Source organism: Dipodomys spectabilis, unplaced genomic scaffold (assembly GCF_019054845.1).
Source record: "Dipodomys spectabilis isolate Male_0828 unplaced genomic scaffold, ASM1905484v1 ptg000728l, whole genome shotgun sequence".
Lineage (NCBI taxonomy): Eukaryota > Metazoa > Chordata > Mammalia > Rodentia > Heteromyidae > Dipodomys > Dipodomys spectabilis.
In genome coordinates this window covers 185,663-208,119 of record NW_024871405.1, presented here as the reverse complement: position 1 = coordinate 208,119, position 22,457 = coordinate 185,663, and the positions used below count along the sequence as shown (strand labels likewise).

The window sequence follows — 22,457 nt, the reverse complement described above, 5'->3', positions numbered from 1 at the left end:
CCTGTTTCAGCCACACAGGCCTGGCCAGCACCGGGGTGAAGGTGGACAGAGAGAGTTTGCTTAGAGAGAACAAGGATGAGCAAGGAGAGTAAAGAAAGAGTGCATGTATCTGACTGTTTGCCACTGCATTGACAGAAATTGCTGAAATAAAAGGACGGCATTTTGGCTTTGTGGAGTCCTGAGAGGAGTCTGGAGGACCCAGAGGGAGTCTGCTCGGAGAAGGAAGCAACAGGTAGAAGGCCACGGAAGTCTTTCTGGTTGAGAGTGAAATTCTCAATTCAGGCATCTCTGAAACAGGAAGAGATTGGCCAAAAGGCACAGGGGATCCCTCTGGTGTGGTGCCACATTGAAAGAGAGAGAGAGAGAGAGAGAGAGAGAGAAGACAGACAGACAGACAGAGGGGCCTTGTGGGGAGGAGTCACTCAACAGACATAGACAAGAGACAGGAGAGGGGTAATGAATGCACAGCCAGCAATGGTAAAGGCCAGACATCCGACATGAGGTTCCTTTGACAGTTTGGGAGCGGGGCCAAGACGCGGATGGCCCCTCGGACAGAGAAGCGGAGGGGATCCAGTGACTCTGACGCTGTCCCCTCCTGGGTTTTGGCATGAGATGTGACTCAAAGTGGTAGTGTGCTAGCCTTGAGCAGAAGAGCTCAGCGACAGCACTCAGGCCTGGAGTTCAAGCCCCATGACAAAAGAAAAAAAGAAGTCCCATGCTCAGGCTGACTTTGAGCCAGGATCCTCAGATCTCGGCCTCCAGAGTAGAGGACTGTTGGCCTCTGTGGAGCTTCTTTTGCCAAGAATCCCACTAAGCCAACTCTTCCACAATAAAGGCATGGTTACAGTCTTCAGGACGCTGGCTCCACGTCAGTCCTCCAGGCTCCCCAGGGTCCTCCATGTGGTTCCTAATGTCAGAAAATCACAGAGCAATGGGAGCTGGGCCACCAAGAGCCTCACGCTGTAGCCCATGTCGGGTACAGGGTCTGGGGATGCCCATTTCTGGTGTTTAAACTCTCTGTCCGTGGTTCTCTCTTACAGTGTCTTACCAGGACCATCTTATAAAGCCCTTTGATCCCTTGTGCCTCAGTTTCCACTTCGTTTTTTGTTTTTGTTAGTCACAGGGCTTGAACTCTGGGCCTGGGTGCTGTACCTCAGCTCTTCAGCTCAAGACTAGCCACAGCACCAGTTCCTGTTTTCTGGTGGTTCACTGGAGATAAGAATCTCACAGACTTTCCTGCCCGAGCTGGCTTTGAACCATGATCCTCAGATCTCAGCCTCCTGAGTAGCTAGGATGACAGGTGTGGGCCACCGGCGGCTGGCTGTACTCAGTGTTCTAGACCACCAAACTACCAGTCTTTTCCAGTATTGACTCCACAGCTCCAATAAAGTATCGTAAAGTCAGGGTGCATGCTTGAGGGCCCGTGTAGTCCCTCACCCCCTTCCCAGACCCCTGCATCGCTACTGCCCCGAGGCCTGAGCACTCAGCACCTCCAGCTGCCCCAGGGAGGGTCCACCCAATGCCAGCGTAGTACTTACTGGATAATCAGCCTCGCTGCTGCTTCTGAAATCAGAAACAACACGAAATGAGACTACGCGGTAACCTCTCTGAGGAAGAGGGAGGGCCTTGAACTCACAGCAAAAGAGGCTGCACAGTGTGAGTCGTGTGACATACAAACACCCTGGTATTTCCAGACCTTGTTGTCACATGCCCAACCTCTGGGAAGCACAGGAGCACCTCAGCCAGACCCCCTCTTCCCACTGGGGCCTGCTGTGCACTGCGCACTGTCCCTGTGGTCCGCCGATGAGGCCCTGCGGCCGCCAGGCCCCGTCAGGCAGTAGCTGACCCAGGACTACGGACCGAGGCACAGGAGTTCCACGGGAGGCAAACAGTAAGCCCAGTAAAACGGGCCCGTTTCTGACCCACAAGCAGGCCCATCGAGCTCTTACTTCTTCTGGTGCAGCACCAGTCCACATGAAGGGTCATACCTGAATCTCTTAACAAGGTAACAAGCAAGGAAGAAGACGCAGATGATGGAGGTAACCACCATGGCCCAAGTTGGGAGTCCTAGAAAGAAGCAGAACAGTGTTAAGGCTGCATTGAGCCGGGCACTGGTGGTCTCATGCCCTGAGTGAAAACTCTACAGACAGCACCCTGGTCCTGCGTTCAAGCCCAGTACTCTCGCACAGGCATGCACGCACATACATACATGCACGCGCGCGTGCACACACCCCCCCGAGTACACATACACATGAATTGAGCATGGCTGTCCCTACCAGAGTGGCATGTCACAGGAAGTCCCTGCTCCCTGTCACCACCTTAAAGTTCAGAGGTCATGGGATGCTGCCCAGGGCCTCTCCAGAACAGTAGCAGGGGGCTCTGCTGCCGTGTTCCAGCTATAAAGTCTACTGTGGGCCAGCCAAGAAAGGCGGGGGACTGGGCGGTCGAGAGGATGCACAGGTCCTTCCCGGGGCCGAGCCAGGCCGCCATGGCCTCTCGGGACAGGTGTCTCCCATGCAGGAGTCCTGGCTTTCCCCCTTGTGAAATCACAGCATGAACACAGCGCGGGGACACACGGTGACAGCAGCCTCACAGTGACAGGCCGGAGGAACACATCTGCCCTACACGCCGTCCCTCAGCAGCCGGGCTTTATTCTCAGGTGAGACACTTCCATTTTTTTTTTTACTTTGGTACTCAAATGTTAGCTTGTGGGAAGGTGGCTCAGTGGTAGAGCGCATGCCTTGCATGCCTGAGGCCCTGGGTTCCATTCCTCAGCACCAGATAACCAAAAAGAAAAAAGCTGGAAGTGGTGCTGTGGCTCAAGTGGTAGAGTGCTAGCCTTGAGCTGAAGAGCTGAGGGACAGCACCCAGGCCCAGAGTTCAGGCCCCACGACCAACCAAAAAAAAAAAAAAAAGTCTCACAGATTTGTCTGCCTGGGATGGCTTCAAACCATACTCAATTCTCAGCTCCCTGAGTAGCTGGAATTTCAAGCATGAGCTACATGGTGTCAAACTAAATCAAATTTTTTTTTTTTTGGTGGTTGTGGGGCTTGAACTCTGGGCCTGGGCGCTGTCCCTCAGCTCTTCAGCTCAAGGCGAGCGCTCTACCACTTGAGCTACAGCGCAACTTCCGGTTTTCTAGTAGTTTATTGGAGATAGGAGTCTTACAGTCTTTCCTGCCCCAGCTGGCTTTGAACCACGATCCTCAGATCTCAGCCTCCTGAGTAGCTAGGATGACAGGCGTGAGCCACCGGCGCCCGGCTAAATCAATTTTTTTTTTTTGGCAGAAGCTGATTTGAAATGAGCAGTGCCAGACAGTAGTGTGACAGAACACTTGAGCCCTGAGAGTTCAGACATACCACAAAGGAGACTCAGGCTGCCACATACACCAAGTCCAAATCCACAGCTCCCAGAGCAGGAAGCGAAGCTGGAGCCCAGCATTTGTTTACTATGAGACGGAGATCTCAGAAGTCCTGCCACCGACCAAGTCCAACCATCTCTCCTGTTTTTATGACAGTTCCCTGGCACGTGACCTCGCACGTTCTTATGTTTTGCTCACAGCGGCAGTGCTGAGCAGTGACAGACACTTAAGCGGAACTCACCCAGAGTGTAGTGAGAGCCAGGCTGCGGAGGGGTTGACGCACACACCGAGTCCTCTGTGGCATTGCACGGTCGAAGAATACCATGAGGGCAACTGCGAGAACACCTGAGCATTATTTCTCCCCGGCCCGGCAGCAAGCATCCCCACCACCATCCCAAGGGGCAGGGATGGGAGGGGCCGGCCTTGCCCAGGACTCCCCTTCTTCCCCCCCCCTTCCCCTTTCTGGCCTAATACCAGCGAAGCCTGGGAGTCACCTGTGATATTTAGAGGAGAAGCCGGTCTCTCTTCCCTCCTGGCTAGAGAGTATCTGCTAGGAAGATGGCCTGCTACCCCTCCACCAATGGGGAGATCAGCCCAAGCTCAGCCCTCACAGGAAGCCGGTCGCCGGAGCTGAGGAGAGGCGTGTGTCCAGGGGACAAAGGTGGACTTGCCTGCAGGCCTTCCCTCCAACATGTCAGGTTCTGAGTTGTGATCATGAGTTTGGGACATGTCTCACAAATGCAAGCTACAAGTCACTTTCTCACTATAAATGTTCCCCCGTGGAGCTGGGGGTGTGGCGCCAGTCCCAGAGAGCCAGCCAGGAGCAAAAGAAGCTCAAGGGAGAGCATGAAGCCCCGAGTTCAAGCCCCGGTATGGGTACATCCCATAGAAACATTCAAAAGAGACAGACAGACAGACACAAAGACATACAGATAGGCAGGCAGACAGAGAGAGACAGATAGAGACAGAAAGGAATGGGTGAAGGAAGGAAGGGAGGAAGGAAGCTTCCCCAATTCAAGCCTCTGAAACCTCAGAATTTCACCTTAACTGGAAATAGTGTGGGGTTTATGTTTTTGAGGGTTTTTTTTGTTGTTTTGTTTGTTTTTTGCCAGTCCCGGGGCTTGAACTCAGGGCCTGGGCACTGTCCCTGGACTTCTTTTGCTCAAGGCTAATGCTCTACCACTTTGAGCCACAGCGCCACTTCTGGTTTTCTGGTGGTTAATCGGAGATAAGAGTCTCATGGACTTTCCTGCCTGGGCTGGCTTTGAACCGCGATCCTCAGATCTCCTAAGTAGCTAGGATGACAAATATGAGCCACCGTCCCAGCCCCACACCTCTTTTGTAATAAATTGTAAATTAAATGTGCATAGTCAGCCATTTTGCACCTCTGTCTGGTACTCTCCCTTGAGGGGAAGGGCATCTTTTGTAAAGTTCCTTTTCCCAAGGGACCCCCAAAGTTCCCCTTTAGGTCTCCTAAAAAAATGGAGTTTCTCTGTATTTTCTGCATCACCCACTCGTAACATCCCCCACCTTGGGTGTATGAGCCCGACCTCAACTCTGACGGGGCTCAGAGTCTTTGGGAGTTCTCCCTCTGTAGCCCACCGGTGTGAACCAAGCCCTTCTACTTCCCATAGTCTGTGTCAGCTCCCCCCCCCCCCCATATGGTCAGACCGACAGCTGAGTCTGCAGAAGTTAGCATGGCCACAGTCTTGCTGCTAGCAGGTCTGCAGGTCTTGCACGGCCTGTGGGCGCCACACCACGGGCACTCAAGTCTACAGTGCCACCTGCAGGCCACAGAGAGACTTGTGAATTATTTGTTGAATAAGTGAATGGAGGAGCACTGGTTCCAGGCAGACGGCCAGGAGGAGGCATCCAGGCAATGTGTTTGATAGTGTGTCGATGGGGCAGCTGCTACCCACATTAGTTTTTTGGGTTTTTTTTTTTTTTTTGGTCAGTCGTGGGGCTTGAACTCTGGGCTGTTCACTGTCCCTGAGCTCTTCAGCTCAAGGTGAGCGCTCTACCGCTTGAGCCACAGCACCACTTCCTAACCCCATTTTATACACAGGGAAACCAAGGCTATTGCCAAGCAAACAGTAAGGGGAGAACCACCCCTCCTCCCCCCCAGCCCCGGCTGGCACCTGCTACACCGGAAACAGTGCTCTGGACAGTGCTCATCCTGGGGGCAGAAGTACCCGCTCCTGCACTGGCACTGCTGGTCGGCCGTCTGGTTGCATGCAGCTACCGTCTCCTGGTCTGTTAATGAGAGAAAGCCGAAGGCTGAGCGCCAGCCCCCAGGCTGCAGCACTGCCCCGGGCTTCACTGGCTCTTCCTCCTGGCACCAAATCACCCCTCACCTGGTCTGTGAGCACAAGGGTCAAGAAAAGGGAACCATCAGAACCCCTTCCCTGTGATCTGGGGTGTCTGCAGGGAAATTTGGACGGGGCGAGGAAGAGGAAATATCCCCAAGGCTTTTTTTTTTTTTTTTTAATCATTTTTCTCACAAGAAAACACCACCACTAATGTGGTAGGTGTGGGTGTGTGCTGGTCCTGGGGCTTGAACTCAGGGTCTCGGTGCTATCCCTTAGCTTTTATAAGGCAAGGTTGGTGCTCTACTACTTGAGCCACAGCTCTACTTCCTGTTTCTTGGTGGTTAACTGGAAGGATGAGTCTAATGGACTTTTCTGCCTAGGCTGGCTTCAAACTATGATCCTCAGATCTCAGCCTCCTGAGTAGCTAGGTTTACAGGCATAGGCCACCAGCACCCAGCTTATTTGTTTCTGTTTCTTTCTTTTTCTTTTTTTTTTGTCATGGGGCTTGAACTCTGGGCCTTGGCACTGTCCCTAAGCTCTTCAGCTCAAGGCTAGCGCTCTACCTCTTGAATCACAGTGCCACTTCCAGTTTTCTGGTGGTTTATTGGAGGTAAGAGTCTCATGAACTTCCTACCTGGGCCGGCTTTGAACTGGGATCCTCAAATCTCAGCCTTCTGAGTAGCTAGGATTACAGACATGAGCCACCAGCACCCATCTTTTCGTTTCTCTTTTTGCAGTGCGGTGGATGGAACCCAGGGCCTCACACACATTAGGCAAGGGCTCTGTCCAGAGCCACATCCCAGCCCCTTAGCCTTTTCTTACTGACAGGCAGAGATCCCTTATGAGTTCTGGACACCGACAGTATATGAATTGTACATATCATAAATATTTTCTACTTTGCAAGAGACTATTACAAGTTTCAGTGTCCTCTTCTGGATAAACAGAAGCTTGTAATTCTTTTAACCATTTTAAGATTTAAACTCATAGCCTTGTGCTTGCTCAGCTTGCTTGCTTGGCTGGCATTCTGCTACTTGAGTCATGCCTCCATCTTTGCTCTTGCTAAAAGCAAAGTCTCATGGACTTTTCTTTCCCAGATCGATCTCAAACCATGATCCTTGGGACCTCAGCCTCTTCAGTAGCTAGGATTACAGGGGACGGCCACTGCCACCCAGCCGATTTTTGTAATGCACATGCCTTGCATCGCATACATCCTCGTGGCTTGTGAATTTTATAACTTCTGTAATTTCTTTGCTGCCTTAACATCAGACTCTTGGTTCCTTCTTATTCTTTTTCATCTTTGGACTTCAAGGGACCAACCTTGAAGGTAGGGATGGGTAGAATCAGCAGAGGTCATGCTCTAAGCCGGAAGTTTCCAGAGTACACAGTTAACTACCCACTATTTGGGATTTGAGGCCACAGTGTTCACAGATTGAAGAGTCACCTCTCTGGCGGCCTCTGCTGTCCACTGGTCCAGCCATCTCAGCCCGGAGCGGATTCCCCACTGATTCTGCCTCTACGCCAGGGAATGGAAGCATGCCATCTGGTTCTATGCCTCAGCTAAATCAAGGAGATGCCGCTGGGACTTTCCGGAGGAGTTGGCTGAGCCTGAGGCTCTCCCAGGGGAGTGCCGGCCTCTGGGAGACACCGAGTCACCCGGCTGAAGACTTTAGCCAGTGCAGAGCTCCTCTACTTCCTTTGCTACCCTCAGCCCAACGTAGCTGAGCTTTTGACAAATGGGAAAAATAAAAAAACTTTTTAAATTACATTTAAAATTTTGTTTTCAGGCTGGGAAGGTGGCTCAGTGGTAGAGTGCTGGCCTAGCATGCATGAAGCCCTGGATTCAATTCCTCAGTACCACATACACAGAAAAAGCTGGAAGTGGCGCTGTGGCTCCAGCCTTGAGTGAAAGCAGCTCAGGGACAGCGCCCAGGCCCCGAGTTCAAGCCCCAGGACTGGCAAAAAACAAAACAAAAACTGTAGTCATCTATGTCTGGTGGCTCATGCCTATAATCCTAGCTACTCAAAAGGCTGGGATCAGAGCATCACAGTTTGGAGTCGGCCTGGGCAGCAATGCCGTGAGATTATGTCCAACTAATTACTGAGGGAAAGCAGCCACCTGACCCAGGACAGCTCAGCCCCTTCCCCCACGGGGGCCACTGCCCTGGTCCTCTTTGTTTCAAACAAACCAATCATGATCTGAGAAACTGCCTGAAGGAAAAAGGAAAAAGGAAAGGGTGTATGTAACTGTCCGGTACAAAACATCCTGTCCCTAACCATGAACCTCAGGCTTCCTGGCCAGTGCTGCTCATTCTCCTTGATGCCCTTCCTCTATGGTAAATGAACTCTGCGCCCCTGCAGCGGGACCGGCTGGTGCTGGTGGTCTTCCGTCTTACACTGCAGAGCCAAGAGTTCATCCCACTGCACATCGTCTTGGTATACCTCGTGGGGCAGAAGACAACTAAAGGTAGTGTAAGGGGCTGGGAAGGTGGCTCAGTGGTAGAGTGCTGGCCTAGCATACATGAAGCCCTGGGTTCGATTCCTCAGTACCACATACACAGAAAAAGCCACAAGTGTGCTGTGGCTCAAGTGGTAGAGTGCCAGCCTTCAGCAAAAGCAGCTCAGGGACAGCGCCCAGGCCCTGAGTTCAAGCCCTAGGATTGACAAAAACAAAAAAAAATTTTTTAAAGTAACATAACCTGGCATGTCTGTTCCCCAAAACTGCCCGGGCTGTCCGGGTGTGGCATGGCAGCCATGTGGTACCAGCTTGGTGTTGCTCCTCTGTCCTCTCGCGATGAGACTTCCTCCTTAAAGCTTTAATTCCAAATCATACCTTGGCCAGGAAGGGTGACATTGAAGCAGGATAGATTAGAGAAAATGAAGCACAGCAAAGAGCAGCCAGGAATTCAGAAATAAATAGTGCACTCAGAAATAAGAACTACTACAATGGGCACCGGTGGGCTCACACCTGTAATCCTAGTACTCAGAAGGCTGAGATCTGAGGATCACAGTTCAAAGCCAGCCCAGGCAGGAAAGTCCGGGAGACTCTTATCTCCAATAAACCACTCAGAATACCTGAAGTGGCTCTGTGGCTCAAGGGTGCTCACCTTGAGCTGAAGAGCTGAGGAGCAGCGCCCAGGCCCAGAGTTCAAGCCCAATGACCGACACAAGAAAGAAAGGAAGAAAGAAAGAAAGAAAGAGAGAGAGAGAGAGAGAGAGAGAGAGAGAGAGAGAGAGAGAGAGAAGGAAGGACAGAAAGAAAGAAAGAGAGAGAGAGAGAGAAGGAAGGAAGGAAGGAAGGAAGGAAGGAAGGAAGGAAGGAAGGAAGGAAGGAAGGAAGGAAGGAAGGAAAGAAAGAGAAAGAAAGAAGGAAAGAAAGAGGGGTTGGGAAGGTGGTTCAGTGGTAGAGCACTTGCCTTGCATGCATGAGGCCCTGGTTCGATTCCTCAGCACCACATAAGCAAAAAAAAAAAAAGCTGGAAATGTGGCTCAAGTGGTAGAGCACTAGCCTTGAGCTGAAGAGCTGAGGGACAGCGCCCAGGCCCAGAGTTCAGGCCCCATGACTGGACCAAAGAAAGAAAGAGAGAGAGAGAGAGAGAGAGAGAGAGAAAGAACCACTATTAAACTTGCCTTACCTTATACTTATTCACAAGCTGCAATATAAGTACAAAGAAGAAAAGAGGAAGAAGAGCTTTCTGCATCTAGCTTGGTCTGCCAGAGAAAACAATGGGTTCTGGAAATAGAGGAAGGCTCAAACAAAAGATTTGCTCCCCCCAGTAGAAAGCACTATCTCAAGGATAAACATGTTTCCGGGTGGGGGTGTATTTGTTTTTTTCTGGAAGGAAAGTACAAACAGCAAAAGTTTGGCAGATCTTGCCCACGTAATTGTAACCCCTCTGTACAGTATTTTCACAATTAAAAAAAAATTTTTTTTTAAAGTTTGGCAGATAAGAAGTTTTTTGTAGGGCTTGAACTCAGGGTCTGGGCGCTGTCCCTGAGCCTCTTTTGCTCAAGGCTAGTCCTCTACAGCTTGAGCCACAGTGCCACTTCTGTTTTTTTGCTTTTTTTAAAAATTGAGTTATTAGAGATAAGAGTCTAATGTACTTTTGTAGCCAGGCTGGCTTTGTGAGAAAAATCAGTCTTTTCTTTTCTTTCTTTCTTTTTTTTTTTTTTTTGTTGGTCATGGAGCTTGAACTCTGGGCGCTGTCCCTCAGATCTTCAGCTAAATGCTAGCGCTCTACCATTTGAGCCACAGTGACATTTCTGGCTTTTTCTGTTTATATGGTGCTGAGGAATCGAACCCAGGGCCTCATGCACTCTACCACTGAGCCACCTTCCCAGCCCAATATCAGTCTTTTCTGTCAAACAAAAGTGCCTCTGTCTTGCATACTGGTATTTCCTGGTACTGATATTTCCTGAAAGTATTTGCTTTTTTACTTCAATTTTAACTATTATCTGTACTGCTTGTTACCAACAGTCATATGAGGAAAGAGTTAAAAGAATAAACTGGAGGGTTATTACATTTATTTTAAATTTTTTTTTTTTTTTTTTTTTTTTGGTCCAGTCGTGAGACCTGAACTCTGGGCCTGGGTGCTGTCCCTCAGCTCTTCAGCTCAAGGCTAGTGCTCTACCACTTGAGCCACAGCGCCACTTCTGGCTTTTTCCTTTTTGCTTATGTGGTGCTGAGGAATCGAACCCAGGGCCTCAGGCATGCAAGGCAAGCGCTCTACCACTGAGCCACCTTCCCAGCCCTTTATTTTAAAATTTAAATTACTTTTCTTCATAGATACAGAGTATTTTCTTTAAATAAAAACCTGTTATTTCAGTCTGGGAAGGTGGCTCAGTGGTAGAGCGCTTGCCTTGCATGCCTGAGGCCCTGGGTTCCATTCCTCAGCACCACATAAGCAAAAAGAAAAAAGCCGGAAGTGGCACTGTGGCTCAACTGGTAGAGCGCTAGCCTTGAGCTGAAGAGCTGAGGGACAGCACCCAGGCCCAGAGTTTAGGCCCTGCGACCAGACCCCCCCCAAGAAAAGAAACCTGTTATTTGAGTTCAAAAGTTTTTTTTCTTTGTTGTTGGTTTTGGGGCCCGAACCCTGGGCCTGGGCGCTGTTACTCAGCTCTTCAGCTCAAGCTAGTGCTCTACCACTTGAGACACAGCGCCACTTCTGGCTTTTTCTTACATGGTGTTGAGGAATCAAACCCAGGGCCTCATGCATGCGAGGCCAGCAATCTATCACTGAGCTACCTTCCCAGCCCCCACTGAGTTAAAAAGTTTTATGAGTTATTTCAAAATACAAATTTAAAAACAATCAGTAAGTAAAAAGTTAAAGAAATATAAAGACCAAAAAATTTTAAAAAGGCTTTTTAAAATTTGAGGAAATTGCCTGGCACGGGTGGCTCACACCTGAATCCTAGCTAGGAGGCTGAGATCTGAGGATCGCAGTTCAAAGCCAGCCAGGGCAGGAAAGTCATTAAGACTCTTATCTCCAATAAACCACCAGAAAACTGGAAGTGGCGCTGTGGCTCAAGTGATAGAGCGCTAGCCTTGAGCTGAAGAGCTGAGGGACAGCACCCAAGCCCAGAGTTCAAGCCCTACTACCGACAAAAAATAAAAAAGAGGAAACGCAAAATGGTTCCATTTAAGTAAGAAAGCATTTGGAGAATAAAAGTTGTCTTAAATACTGATCTAAATATTTTTTTCCTAGGTCAAAATTAATACATTGTTGTAAAACTAAACAGTAACTAAGCCAAAATTCATTTAAGTGTCTGTTTTTCTTAAGGTTTTTCAAATGGTTATCTTTTTTTTTTCTTAGATATGGACAAACGTCAGTTTAATTGTAAAAGCCTTCATTTACAGCATATTCAACAACAAACAAGCAAGAGAACTTTTTTAATATGAACACATAAAAGTCCTTTCAATTCAAGCAATCAAGACAAAAGCATTCCACAAAGAAAATCACCTTCTTCATTTTTTTCTAAAGCCTGAACGTTGTAAAGATGACTAGGCATACCTGGAAATTCAAAGTAGCAGAATGGACCTTATAGGAAAAAAAGGAAACATGTCTCCATATATTTAGGAAATTACCATATGAGTAAATTCTCCTTGAAAAGTGAGTGGATAACTTTTGTGGATCAAGTTAGGACAGGACACTTAGTAAAGATAGTTATCAGGTAGGATGGAAACTGGAAGAAAAGGGGCATTAGGTCTCTGACAGTGCCACACTAATCAGTTCCCTTCTAACCAGAGGAGATATCCCCACCACCCAGAACTCAGTAAGTTTCTGCTATCCACTGTCCAGTATTGCTTAATACTTGTAATTCAGCCCATGGAGAAAATCCTTGACCAGCAAATTTAAAATGTCATTTATGAAATAGTAGGATCATTCTTTCTAACATATATATGAGGGTGCCTATTTACCTAACTAAAGCAATGATTGAGCAATTAATATTCCTTGCTTTTTTTTTTTTTGAGGCAAATGGTTATCTTTTAACTAAGTATGTAAAATTAAAATACTAATTGTTGTTGTCTAATAGTTCTGCTCCCCAAGTATGTAAACCACTTTGGATACAAAGCTGAGAAGGACAATATATCCATCAGATAGCTTTACTAATACCACAGCAAGCAAGCTTGTCCATGGGTTCCTAATTGTAATAACAATAAAAAAAATAGAGGGCTGGGAAGGTGGCTCAGTGGTAGACCGTTTGCCTTGCATGCATGAGGCCCTGGGTTCAATTCCTCAGCACCACATAAGCAAAAAGAAAAAAAGCCAGAAATGTGGCTCAAGTGGTAGAGCGTTAGCCTTGAGCTGAAGAGCTGAGGGACAGCACCCGGGCCCAGAGTTCAGGCCCCATGACTGGACCAAAAAAAAAAAAAAAAAAAAATAATAATAATAGAAAAAAAAATAATTCTATCTCTCTTAATTAGTTTACTACAATGCTGTATGGAGGAAATAACTAAATAACTTTGAAATTACTTTCAACTTGACTACTCTTAAGTCTTCGTCATTGTGGACTTAATCCTCCCCAGTGTGTACAGTCAGACCCACAGAGGGGTAAAGGACTCTTATAAGGGGCTTACTAGCCAGGCGCTGGTGGCTCACGCCTGTAATCCTAGCTACTCAGGAGGCTGAGATCTGAGGATCGCGGTTCAAAGCCAGCCCGGGCAGGAAAGACCGTGAGACTCCCATCTCCAATAAAACACCAGAAAACCGGAAGTGGCGCCGTAGCTCAAATGGTAGAGCGCTCGCCTTGACCTGAAGAGCTCAAGGACAGCGCCCAGGCCCAGAGTTCAAGAACCACATCTGACAAAAAAAAAAAAAAAAAAAAAGCTTACTTGTCATATTTAGCTTATTCTTAACAAGTTCCAGGTAAGCCTTGGGAACTATTTCTATTGATCTCCTCGTTGCTTAAGTTAAAAATAAAGAGGATCAGGCTGGTGCCGGTGGCTCACCCCTGAAATCCTACCTACTCAGGAGGCTGAGATCTGAGGATTGTGGTTTAAAGCCAGCCCAGGCAGGAAAAATCTGTGAGACTCCAATAAACTACTCTGCAAAATCCCTAAGTGGTACTGTGGCTCAAGTGGTAGAGTGGTAGCCTTGAGAGTAAGAAACTCAGGGACAGCACCCAGGCCCTGAGTTCAAGCCCCAGGACTGACAAAAACAAACAAATAAATAAAATAATGGTGTCTTGGGCTGGGAAGGTGGCTCAGTGGTAGAGTGCTTGCCTTGCGTGCCTGAGGCCCTGGGTTCGATTCCTCAGCACCACATAAGCAAAAAGAAAAAAAGCCAGAAGTGGCACTGTGGCTCAAGTGGTAGAGCGCTAGCCTTGAGCTGAAGAGCTGAGGGACAGCACCCAGCCCCAGAGTTCAGGCCCCACGACCAGACCCCCCCCCAAAAAAAACAAACAAACAAGGTGTCTTATCCACACAGACTCTTTCCTGACCTGTCAGTCACAGCAGCTGCTAATCATATAATGGTGGCAAATTTAACAAATACAGTGTCATGAACATGAAAACAGGAAGGACTAGCTTCTAAACATATACAATTCTTAACCTCTCTCACCAGCATGGTACTAACCAGTAATAGACTTTTTATCCAACAGGTAAAATGGTTTTAAAAACAAAAGCCAAGGGCTGGGAAGGTGGCTCAGTGGTAGAGCGCTTGCCTTGCATGCCTGAGGCCCTGGGTTCCATTCCTCAGCACCACATAAGCAAAAAGAAAAAAAGCCAGAAGTGGCGCTGTGGCTCAAGTGGTAGAGCGCTAGCCTTGAGCTGAAGAGCTGAGGGAGAGCGCCCAGGCCCAGAGTTCAGGCCCCACAACTGGACCCAAAAAAAAAAAAAACAAAAGCCAAAACAGTCTTTGCAGGCCAAAGGAAAGTCTGCGGTAAAGTAAGTAAGTCTTGGCTCCGGCGCCCAGGCCGAGTTCAAGCCCCACAACCAACAAAAACAAGAAATAAAACAAAACAAAAACTGGTTCCTAATCTCATAAACGACAATTGCTAATAACTTGTAGGTTTCCCCTCTCCCCTTTCCTCTTCTATTCTCCCTTCCCTCTCCTCCCCTCCCCTTCCCTCTTCTCCCCTCAGCCCTGCTCTAGCTCATTTTCTAGGAAGCTTGCTTTCAGTGTTGTTTTCCATTTTGCCATACTTCCTGCTCGCTGACTGTAATGAGGTCTCCCCAGTTTGTTGCAGGAGATGGCTCCAATCAAGGTTTCCCCCTTTACCTGTGGACAGTCCTTCCACAGGGAGAGCCTGGCCCTCCCCTAGCGGGCCCCCAGGTGCCAGCAGAGATGGCTGCTGAGCCGAGCCGAGCTGCGAACACTCACCAGCCCCGCACTGTGAGCACTTGAGGCAGGAGTTCCGGCCGTTGGGATGCTTCATGAAGGTCCCAGCCTCACAAGAGACACACTTCACCATGCCATGGTTCTCCGAGCACGGCTGGCTGACCCGGAAGCCTAGGAGACGAGAGCGTGATGCTGAGCCCTGGGCCTGGGCTGGGCACATGCTGCCAGCTGGCTGTGCTGTCCCTGTCCCTATCTAGCACACGTGTGGCCAGACTTCTGCACGGGGTCTCCAGCCTCCCTGGAACCTTCTAGACATGTACCCAGCCTGAGTCTTGAGTGGCTCCAGGAGCTGGGGCTCCACACAGCCTCCATGCTGAGCACTGTGCAGTGGTGCCAGGGAGCAGCTGGGTCTGAGCCTGACCTCTGTGTGCCCAAGATCGTAGGAGGCCACCACTGCCTTCCACACACCCACTCCTGACCACAGTGACAGTTTCACAGAGGAGCATCCAAGGTCCAGAAGTCTAGAAGTTTCTGCCAAGGCTCCTACCTGTCCCAGGGCTCATCTCACAAGGGTTCAGCAAAAGCTAAGCTGGGCACCTGTAATCCTGGCTTCTCGGGAGGCTGAGGTTGGAGGTTGACAGAAGCCAGCCCTGGCAGCAAAGTCCATAAAACTTTTTTTTTTTTTTGGTTGGTCATGGGGCTTGAACTCTGGGCCTGGGCACTGTCCCTCAGCTCTTCAGCTCAAGGCTAGGGCTCTACCACTTGAGTCACAGTGCCACTTTCTGGTTTTCTGGTGGTTAACTGAAGATAAGTCTCACAGACGTTCCTGATGTTTCTGCCCAGGCTGGCTTTGAACTGAGATCCTCAGATCTCAGCCTCCTGGCTAAGATTACAGGTGTGAGTCACTGGTGCCCGGCCCATAAGACTCTTATATCCAATTAATCAGCAAAAAGCCAGAAGTAGGGCTGTGGTTTAAATGGTAGAATGCCAGGCTTGGGTAAAAGAGCTAAGGGAGTTGGGTGCCAGTGGCTCACTCCTGTAATCCTAGCTACTCAGGAGGCTGAGATCTGAGGATCAAGATTCAAAGCCAGCCCCAGCAGGAAAATCCATGAAACTCTTATCTCCAATAAACCACCAGAAAACTGGAAGTGGCACTGTAGCTCAAGTGGTAGAGCGCTCGCCTTGAGCTGAAGAGCTGAGGGACAGCGCCCAGGCCCAGAGTTCAAGCCCCACGACCAAAAAAAAAAAAAGAAAAAGCTAAGGGAAGTGCCCAGGCCCTGAGTTCAAGTGTAAGATTGAAATTAAGAAGAAGAAATGAAAGAAGGAAAGGGAGGCAGAAAGAGGAGGAGGATGAGTAAGAGGAGAGGAGTCAGGAAAAGGAAGGGATGATGATAAGAAGGGTAGGAGAGAAGAAAGAGGCAAGAAGGGGAGGAGGGAAGTAGAGGTGTGGGAGAAGGAGAGAAAGAAAAGGAAGAGGAAGGGGAGGAGGGGAGCAGGAAGAAGGAGTGGGAGGAGCAGCAGCAGGAGAAGGCCAGGTACTGGGACCCATGCCTGTAGTCCTAGCTACTCAGGAGGGCTGACGTCTGAGAAATCGTGGTCCAGACTCAGCCTCGTCAGGAAAGTCTGCGAAACTCTTATCTCCAATGAACCACCAGAAAAACCAGAAGTAGAGCTGTGGCTCAAAGTGGTAGAGGGCTAGCCTTGGGCAAACAAACTCAGGTACAGTGCCCAGGCCCTGAGTCCAAGATCCCTGGGCTGAAAAAAAATAAAAACGATGAGGAAGATGAAAGGGAGGAAAAGGAGGAAGACCAAGAGGAGGGGAGGAAGAGGAATATGTGCACCTAACCACACCTGACCACACCTGACCACCCTGACCACACCTGACCACACCTGACCACCCTGACCACACCTAACCACACCTGACCACACCTAACCACACCTGACCACACATAACCACACCTGACCACACAGGACCACACCTAACCACACCTGACCACACATAACCACACCTGACCACACATAACCACACCTGACCACACCTGACCACACAGGACCACACCTGACCACACCTGACCACACATAACCACACCTGACCACACCTGACCACACCTGACCACACATAACCACACCTGACCACACCTGACCACACATAACCACACCTGACCACACATAACCACACATGACCACACCTAACCACACATGGCCATACAGGACCACACAGGACCTCACCTGACCACACATAACCACACCTGACCACACCTGACCACACCTGACCACACCTGACCACACCTGACCACACCTAACCACACATGACCACACCTGACCACACATGACCACACCTGACCACACCTGACCACACCTAACCACACCTGACCACACCTGACCACACGCGACCACACCTAACCACACCTAACCACACATGACCACACCTAACCACACCTGACCACACCTAACCACACAGGACCACACCTAACCACACAGGACCACACCTAACCACACCTGACCACACCTACCCACACCTGACCACACCTGACCACACAGGACCACACCTGACCACACAGGACCACACCTGACCACACGCGACCACACCTAACCACACATGACCACACCTGACCACACATAACCACACCTGACCACACATAACCACACCTGACCACACATGACCACACCTAACCACACCTGACCACACATAACCACACCTGACCACACCTAACCACACATGACCACACCTAACCACACCTGACCACACCTACCCACACGGGACCACACAGGACCTCACCTGACCACACCTGACCACACCTAACCACACCTGACTACACCTGACCACACATAACCACACCTGACCACACCTAATCACACCTAACCATACATGACCACACCTGACCACACCTAACCACACCTGACCACACCTGACCACACCTGACCACACCTGACCACACATGACCACACCTAACCACACATGACCACACCTAACCACACCTGACCACACCTAACCACACATGACCACACCTGACCACACGCGACCACACCTAACCACACATGACCACACCTGACCACACGCGACCACACCTAACCACACATGACCACACCTAACCACACCTGACCACACCTAACCACACAGGACCACACCTGACCACACCTGACCACACGTGACCACACCTAACCACACATGACCACACCTGACCACACATGACCACACCTGACCACACCTAACCACACATGACCACACCTGACCACACCTAACCACACAGGACCACACAGGACCTCACCTGACCACACATAACCACACCTGACCACACCTAATCACACCTAACCATACATGACCACACCTGACCACACCTAACCACACATGACTACACCTAACCACACCTGACCACACCTAACCACACCTGACCACACATGACCACACCTAACCACACATGACCACACCTAACCACACCTGACCACACCTAACCACACATGACCACACCTGACCACACGCGACCACACCTAACCACACATGACCACACCTGACCACACGCGACCACACCTAACCACACAGGACCACACCTAACCACACCTGACCACACCTAACCACACAGGACCACACCTGACCACACCTAACCACACAGGACCACACCTGACCACACCTGACCACACCTAACCACACAGGACCACACCTGACCACACCTAACCACACAGGACCACACAGGACCTCACCTGACCACACCTAACCACACCTGACTACACCTGACCACACCTAACCACACCTAATCACACCTAACCATACATGACCACACCTGACCACACAGGACCACACATGCCCTACGCGTGCAGGAGACTAGGTGGTGATCTGACTAGACCATTTCTAAAAGGTGTGGTCCATGTGCACCTGTGTCTGTCTACAGGCACACGCATGCCCTCAGATGTGTGACCTATGCACAGGTGTGTTGGGGGGGTTCACACAGAGTGTATATGTAAACACGGTGCAGAGGTGTGGAGGGAGGAGGAGTGGTCTAGGTATGTACCCCCCCATGACACTTGATCAGGTCTCCAGGGGGCAGGGGGGCCTCTCCCCTGCTTTCATCCTGCTCCTACAAGGCCTAACTGGCCCCGCCTCTGACAAACACACCCCCTTCCCTTCCTGTCCAGGGCCAGGACAGTAGGGGAGGGGAGGGAGAATTCAAAGTGAAGAACCTGTCCTTCTCCCTTCCAGCTCTGTTCTAGCTGAGGTTTGCAGTTTCCTTTTCCAGTTGGAAGGCCTGCCCCAAGCCCCAGGTCTCTGTACGGTGCCCCTGGACTTGCCTGCTGGGCAGAGTCGACAGCAGAGGCCATCATCAGATAGATACTCATCTTGTTCACACAGGATTATATTGGTTGCCCCAACCTAGAATCAGAAAGGGGGACTGCCATTACTGTTTTAAGCTAATACTGGGGCTTGAACTTGAGGCCTGTGACTCTTCCTTACCTTTTTCATTCTACCACTTGAGCCATATAGCCCCACTTCTGTCTTTTGGGTGGTTAATTGGAGATAAAGTCTCACAAACTTTCCTGCCCTGGCTGGCTTCAAAGCAAGAGCCTCAGATCTCAGCCTCTTGAGTAGTTAGGATGACAGGCATGAGCCATAGACTGTCATCATCACACCAGCTTTAATTTTGCTCTTTGAAGAGTTGTTTTTGTTTTTGTTTTGGGTCCGGTCATGGGGCTTGAACTCTGGGCCTGGGCGCTGTCCCTCAGCTCTTCAGCTCAAGGCTAGCGCTCTACTACTTGAGCCACATCGCCACTTCTGGCTTTTTTCTTTTTGCTTATGTGGTGCTGAGGAATGGAACCCAGGGCCTCAGGCATGCAAGGCAAGCGCTCTACCACTGAGCCACCTTCCCAGCCCCTCTTTGAAAGGTTTTAAGAGAGGTATAGCCAAGCGTCTGAGTGCTCGCTAGCATGTACAGTCTTGTCTTATCTCCTGTACTGTGAAAAAATATTTTAATCAACAAAATAATAAAATGGAGATAAAATTCCTACAACATGCTGGATGCCAGTGGCTCATGCCTGGCATGCTAGCTACTCAGGAGGCTGAGATCTGAGGATCACGGTTCAAAGCCAGCCCAGGCATGAAAATCTGTGAGACTCTTATCTCCAATGACCACTCAGAAAACCGGAAGTGGCACTGTGGCTCAAGTGGTAGAGCACTCGCCTTGAGCTGAAGAGCTGAGGGACAGCGCCCAGGCCCAGAGTTCAAGCCCCATAACCTACCCCCCCCCCCCGAAAAAAAAAGAAAAAAATTATGGGCTGGGAAGCTGGCTCAGTGGTAAAATGTTAGCCTCAACTGCATGATGAAGCACTGGGTTCCATTCCTCAGCACCACAGAAAAAAACGGAAATGGCGCCGTGGCTCAAGTAGTAGAGTGCTAGCCTTGAGCAGAAGCTCAGGGACAGCGTCCAGGCCCAGAGTTCAAGTCCCAGGACTGGAAGAAAAAAAAAAGGGGGATAATCAAGGGAAGCAAGCTAACTTGGGCAGGAGAGTCTGTGAGTTATCCCCAATTAACCACAGAAAAGTGGCAGTGGCAGCGGCAGCGGGCCCCAGTGCTCATGCCCGCCTTCCAGCTGCTCAGGAGGCTGAGCCCTGAGGGTCGAGGTTCAAAGTGCTGTGGCTCCTGTGGAAGAGCAATGGCCTTGAGCTGGGGAGCTGGAGCTCTGGAGGACTAGAGGGCTGGAGGGCTGGGGGGCTGGGGAGCTGGAGCTGGGGGTCTGGAGGGCTGGGGGGCTGGACTGGGGGTCTGGAGGGCTAAAAGGCTGGGGGGCTGGGGAACAGGGGGCTGGAGGGCTGGGGAGCTGGACTGGGGGTCTGGAGGGCTATAGGGCTGGAGAGCTGGGGAACAGGGGGCTGGAGGGCTGGGGGCTGGGGAGCAGGGGGCTGGGGGGCTGGAGAGCTAGGGGGCTGGGAACCTGGGGGGTTGGAGAGCTGGGGGGGGGCTGGAGGGCTAGGGACTGGAGAGCTGGGGAGCTGGAGCTGGAGGGCTGGAGAGCTGGGGGGCTGGAGCTGGGGGTCTGGAGAGCGGGGGCTGGAGGACTGGAGTTGGAGGGCTGGGGGCTGGAGGACTGGGGAGCTGGGGCTGGAGAACTGGGGAGCTGGAGCTGGAGGGCTAGAAAGCTGGGGGGCTGGGGGCCTGGAGGCTGGGGGCCTGGGGGGCAGAGCCCGGGCCTGGGCCTGGAGTCAGGCCCCGCGACCCGCAAAGGCCGAAAGTCCCCCAGTGGGGCAGCGCACGTCTACCTGGCGATCCACTCCTGCGGGGAGTTTACACCGCGCGGCAGGCGGCCGCACGCGGGGTGCGGGGCGGGGGGAGGGGGCCGGCCGGCGCGGGCGGGCGGGGACCTCGAGTGCCCCGAACGGTCCGGCTCCGCCCCGCGCGCCCGCATCCCCCTCCTCTGTCCCGCGCCGGCCGGGCCCCCCCCCCCCCCCCGCTCACCCGCCCCCGCCCCGCGCCCCGCGCCGGCCGGGGACCCGGGTTCACCTGCCCCCCGCCCCCGGCACCCGCCCGGGCCCCCGCGCTCACCCGCCCTCCTCCCCGCGCCGGCCGGGCCCCCGCGCTCACCCGCCCCCGCCCCGCGCCGGCCGGGCCCCCGCGCTCACCCGCCCCCCGCGCTCACCCGCTCCCGCCCCGCGCCGGCCGGGCCCCCGCGCTCACCCGCCCCCCCCCCCCCCCCGCGCTCACCCGCCCTCCTCCCCGAGCCGCCCGGGCCCCCGCGCTCACCCGCCCCCGCCCCGCGCCGGCCGGGCCCCCGCGCTCACCCGCCCTCCTCCCCGAGCCGCCCGGGACCCCGCGCTCACCCGCCCTCCTCCCCGCGCCGGCCGGCCCCCGCGCTCACCCGCCCCCGCCCCGCGCCGGCCGGGCCCCCGCGCTCACCCGCCCTCCTCCCCGCGCCCCGCGCCGGCCGGGCCCCCGCGCTCACCCGCCCTCCTCCCCGCGCCGGCCGGCCCCCGCGCTCACCCGCCCCCGCCCCGCGCCGGCCGGGCCCCCGCGCTCACCCGCCCTCCTCCCCGCGCCCCGCGCCGGCCGGGCCCCCGCGCTCACCCGCCCTCCTCCCCGCGCCGGCCGGCCCCCGCGCTCACCCGCCCCCGCCCCGCGCCGGCCGGGCCCCCGCGCTCACCCGCCCTCCTCCCCGCGCCCCGCGCCGGCCGGGCCCCCGCGCTCACCCGCCCTCCTCCCTGCGCCCCGCGCCGGCCGGGGCCCCGCGCTCACCCGCCCCCGTCCCGCGCCGGCCGGGGCCCCGCGCTCACCCGCCCACGTCCCGCGCCGGCCGGGGCCCCGCGCTCACCCGCCCACGTCCCGCGCCGGCCGGGCCCCCGCGCTCACCCGCCCTCCTCCCCGCGCCCCGCGCCGGCCGGGCCCCCGCGCTCACCCGCACGGACAGAAGCAGAAGCAGCCCCAGACGCAGGAGCATGGCCGGCCGCACGGGAGCAAGTGCAGCAGCAATGTGTCGCCCTGGGTCTCCTCGGCCGGGCGGGGGCAGGGGCGGGCGCCGAGCTGGGGCGGGGCGGGGCGGGGGCGGGGGCTGGGCTGGGCTGGGCTGGGCGCCCTGCAACCCAAACGCCCCCGTCTGCGGTTTGCCGGGCCCCCGTGACCGTGGTGCAAAGAGGTCACGAGCCGTGGTGAAGGTGTCCACCGGCCGCCGGCGAGCTGACCCGAGCCGGGGGCCCCGGCGTCACCCTCCGCCTCCCCCACTGAATGAGGGACCCCAGTCGTGTGGGGAAAGTGAGGCAGGGTAGACAAGGGGGCGGCCAGCGCATAGCAGCTCAGAAGCACTGTCTTCTTTGCACTCTGGGCCTGGGCGCTGTCCTTCAGCTCTTCAGCTCAAGGCTAGCGCTCTACCACCTGAGCCACAGCGCCACTTCTGGCTTTTTTCTTTTTGCTTATGTGGTGCTGAGGAATCGAACCCAGGGCCTCATGCACGCAAGGCAAGCGCTCTACCACTGAGCCACCTTCCCAGCCCTGTCTTCTTTGTTTTAACCCTGGCACTCCTTCCAGCGCTGCAG

The 22,457-nt window shown here is 53.0% G+C and overlaps 3 protein-coding genes across 3 annotated transcripts in view; 2 read left to right on the top strand and 1 right to left on the bottom strand.

The window, feature by feature from the left end:
- The window catches only part of Dhcr7 (7-dehydrocholesterol reductase), a 365,017-nt gene that overhangs the window by 186,359 nt on the left and 156,201 nt on the right, over positions 1-22,457 (top strand). The gene's annotated exons all lie outside the window — the stretch shown is intronic.
- LOC122102071 (tumor necrosis factor receptor superfamily member 26-like) lies at positions 731-14,599 on the bottom strand. The gene is made up of 6 exons (XM_042672615.1): positions 14,490-14,599; positions 5,500-5,614; positions 3,603-3,694; positions 1,989-2,067; positions 1,539-1,563; positions 731-907 (listed from the first exon to the last, which is right to left on the bottom strand). Exons 1-6 carry the CDS (start codon positions 14,578-14,580, stop codon positions 851-853), a joined length of 459 nt encoding a protein of 152 aa, XP_042528549.1. The 5' UTR covers positions 14,581-14,599; the 3' UTR covers positions 731-850.
- Positions 14,579-22,190, top strand: LOC122102078 (proline-rich protein 2-like). The gene is made up of 3 exons (XM_042672623.1): positions 14,579-14,633; positions 21,153-21,910; positions 22,059-22,190. The coding sequence occupies exons 1-3, from the start codon at positions 14,579-14,581 to the stop codon at positions 22,188-22,190; spliced, it is 945 nt and encodes a 314-aa protein (XP_042528557.1).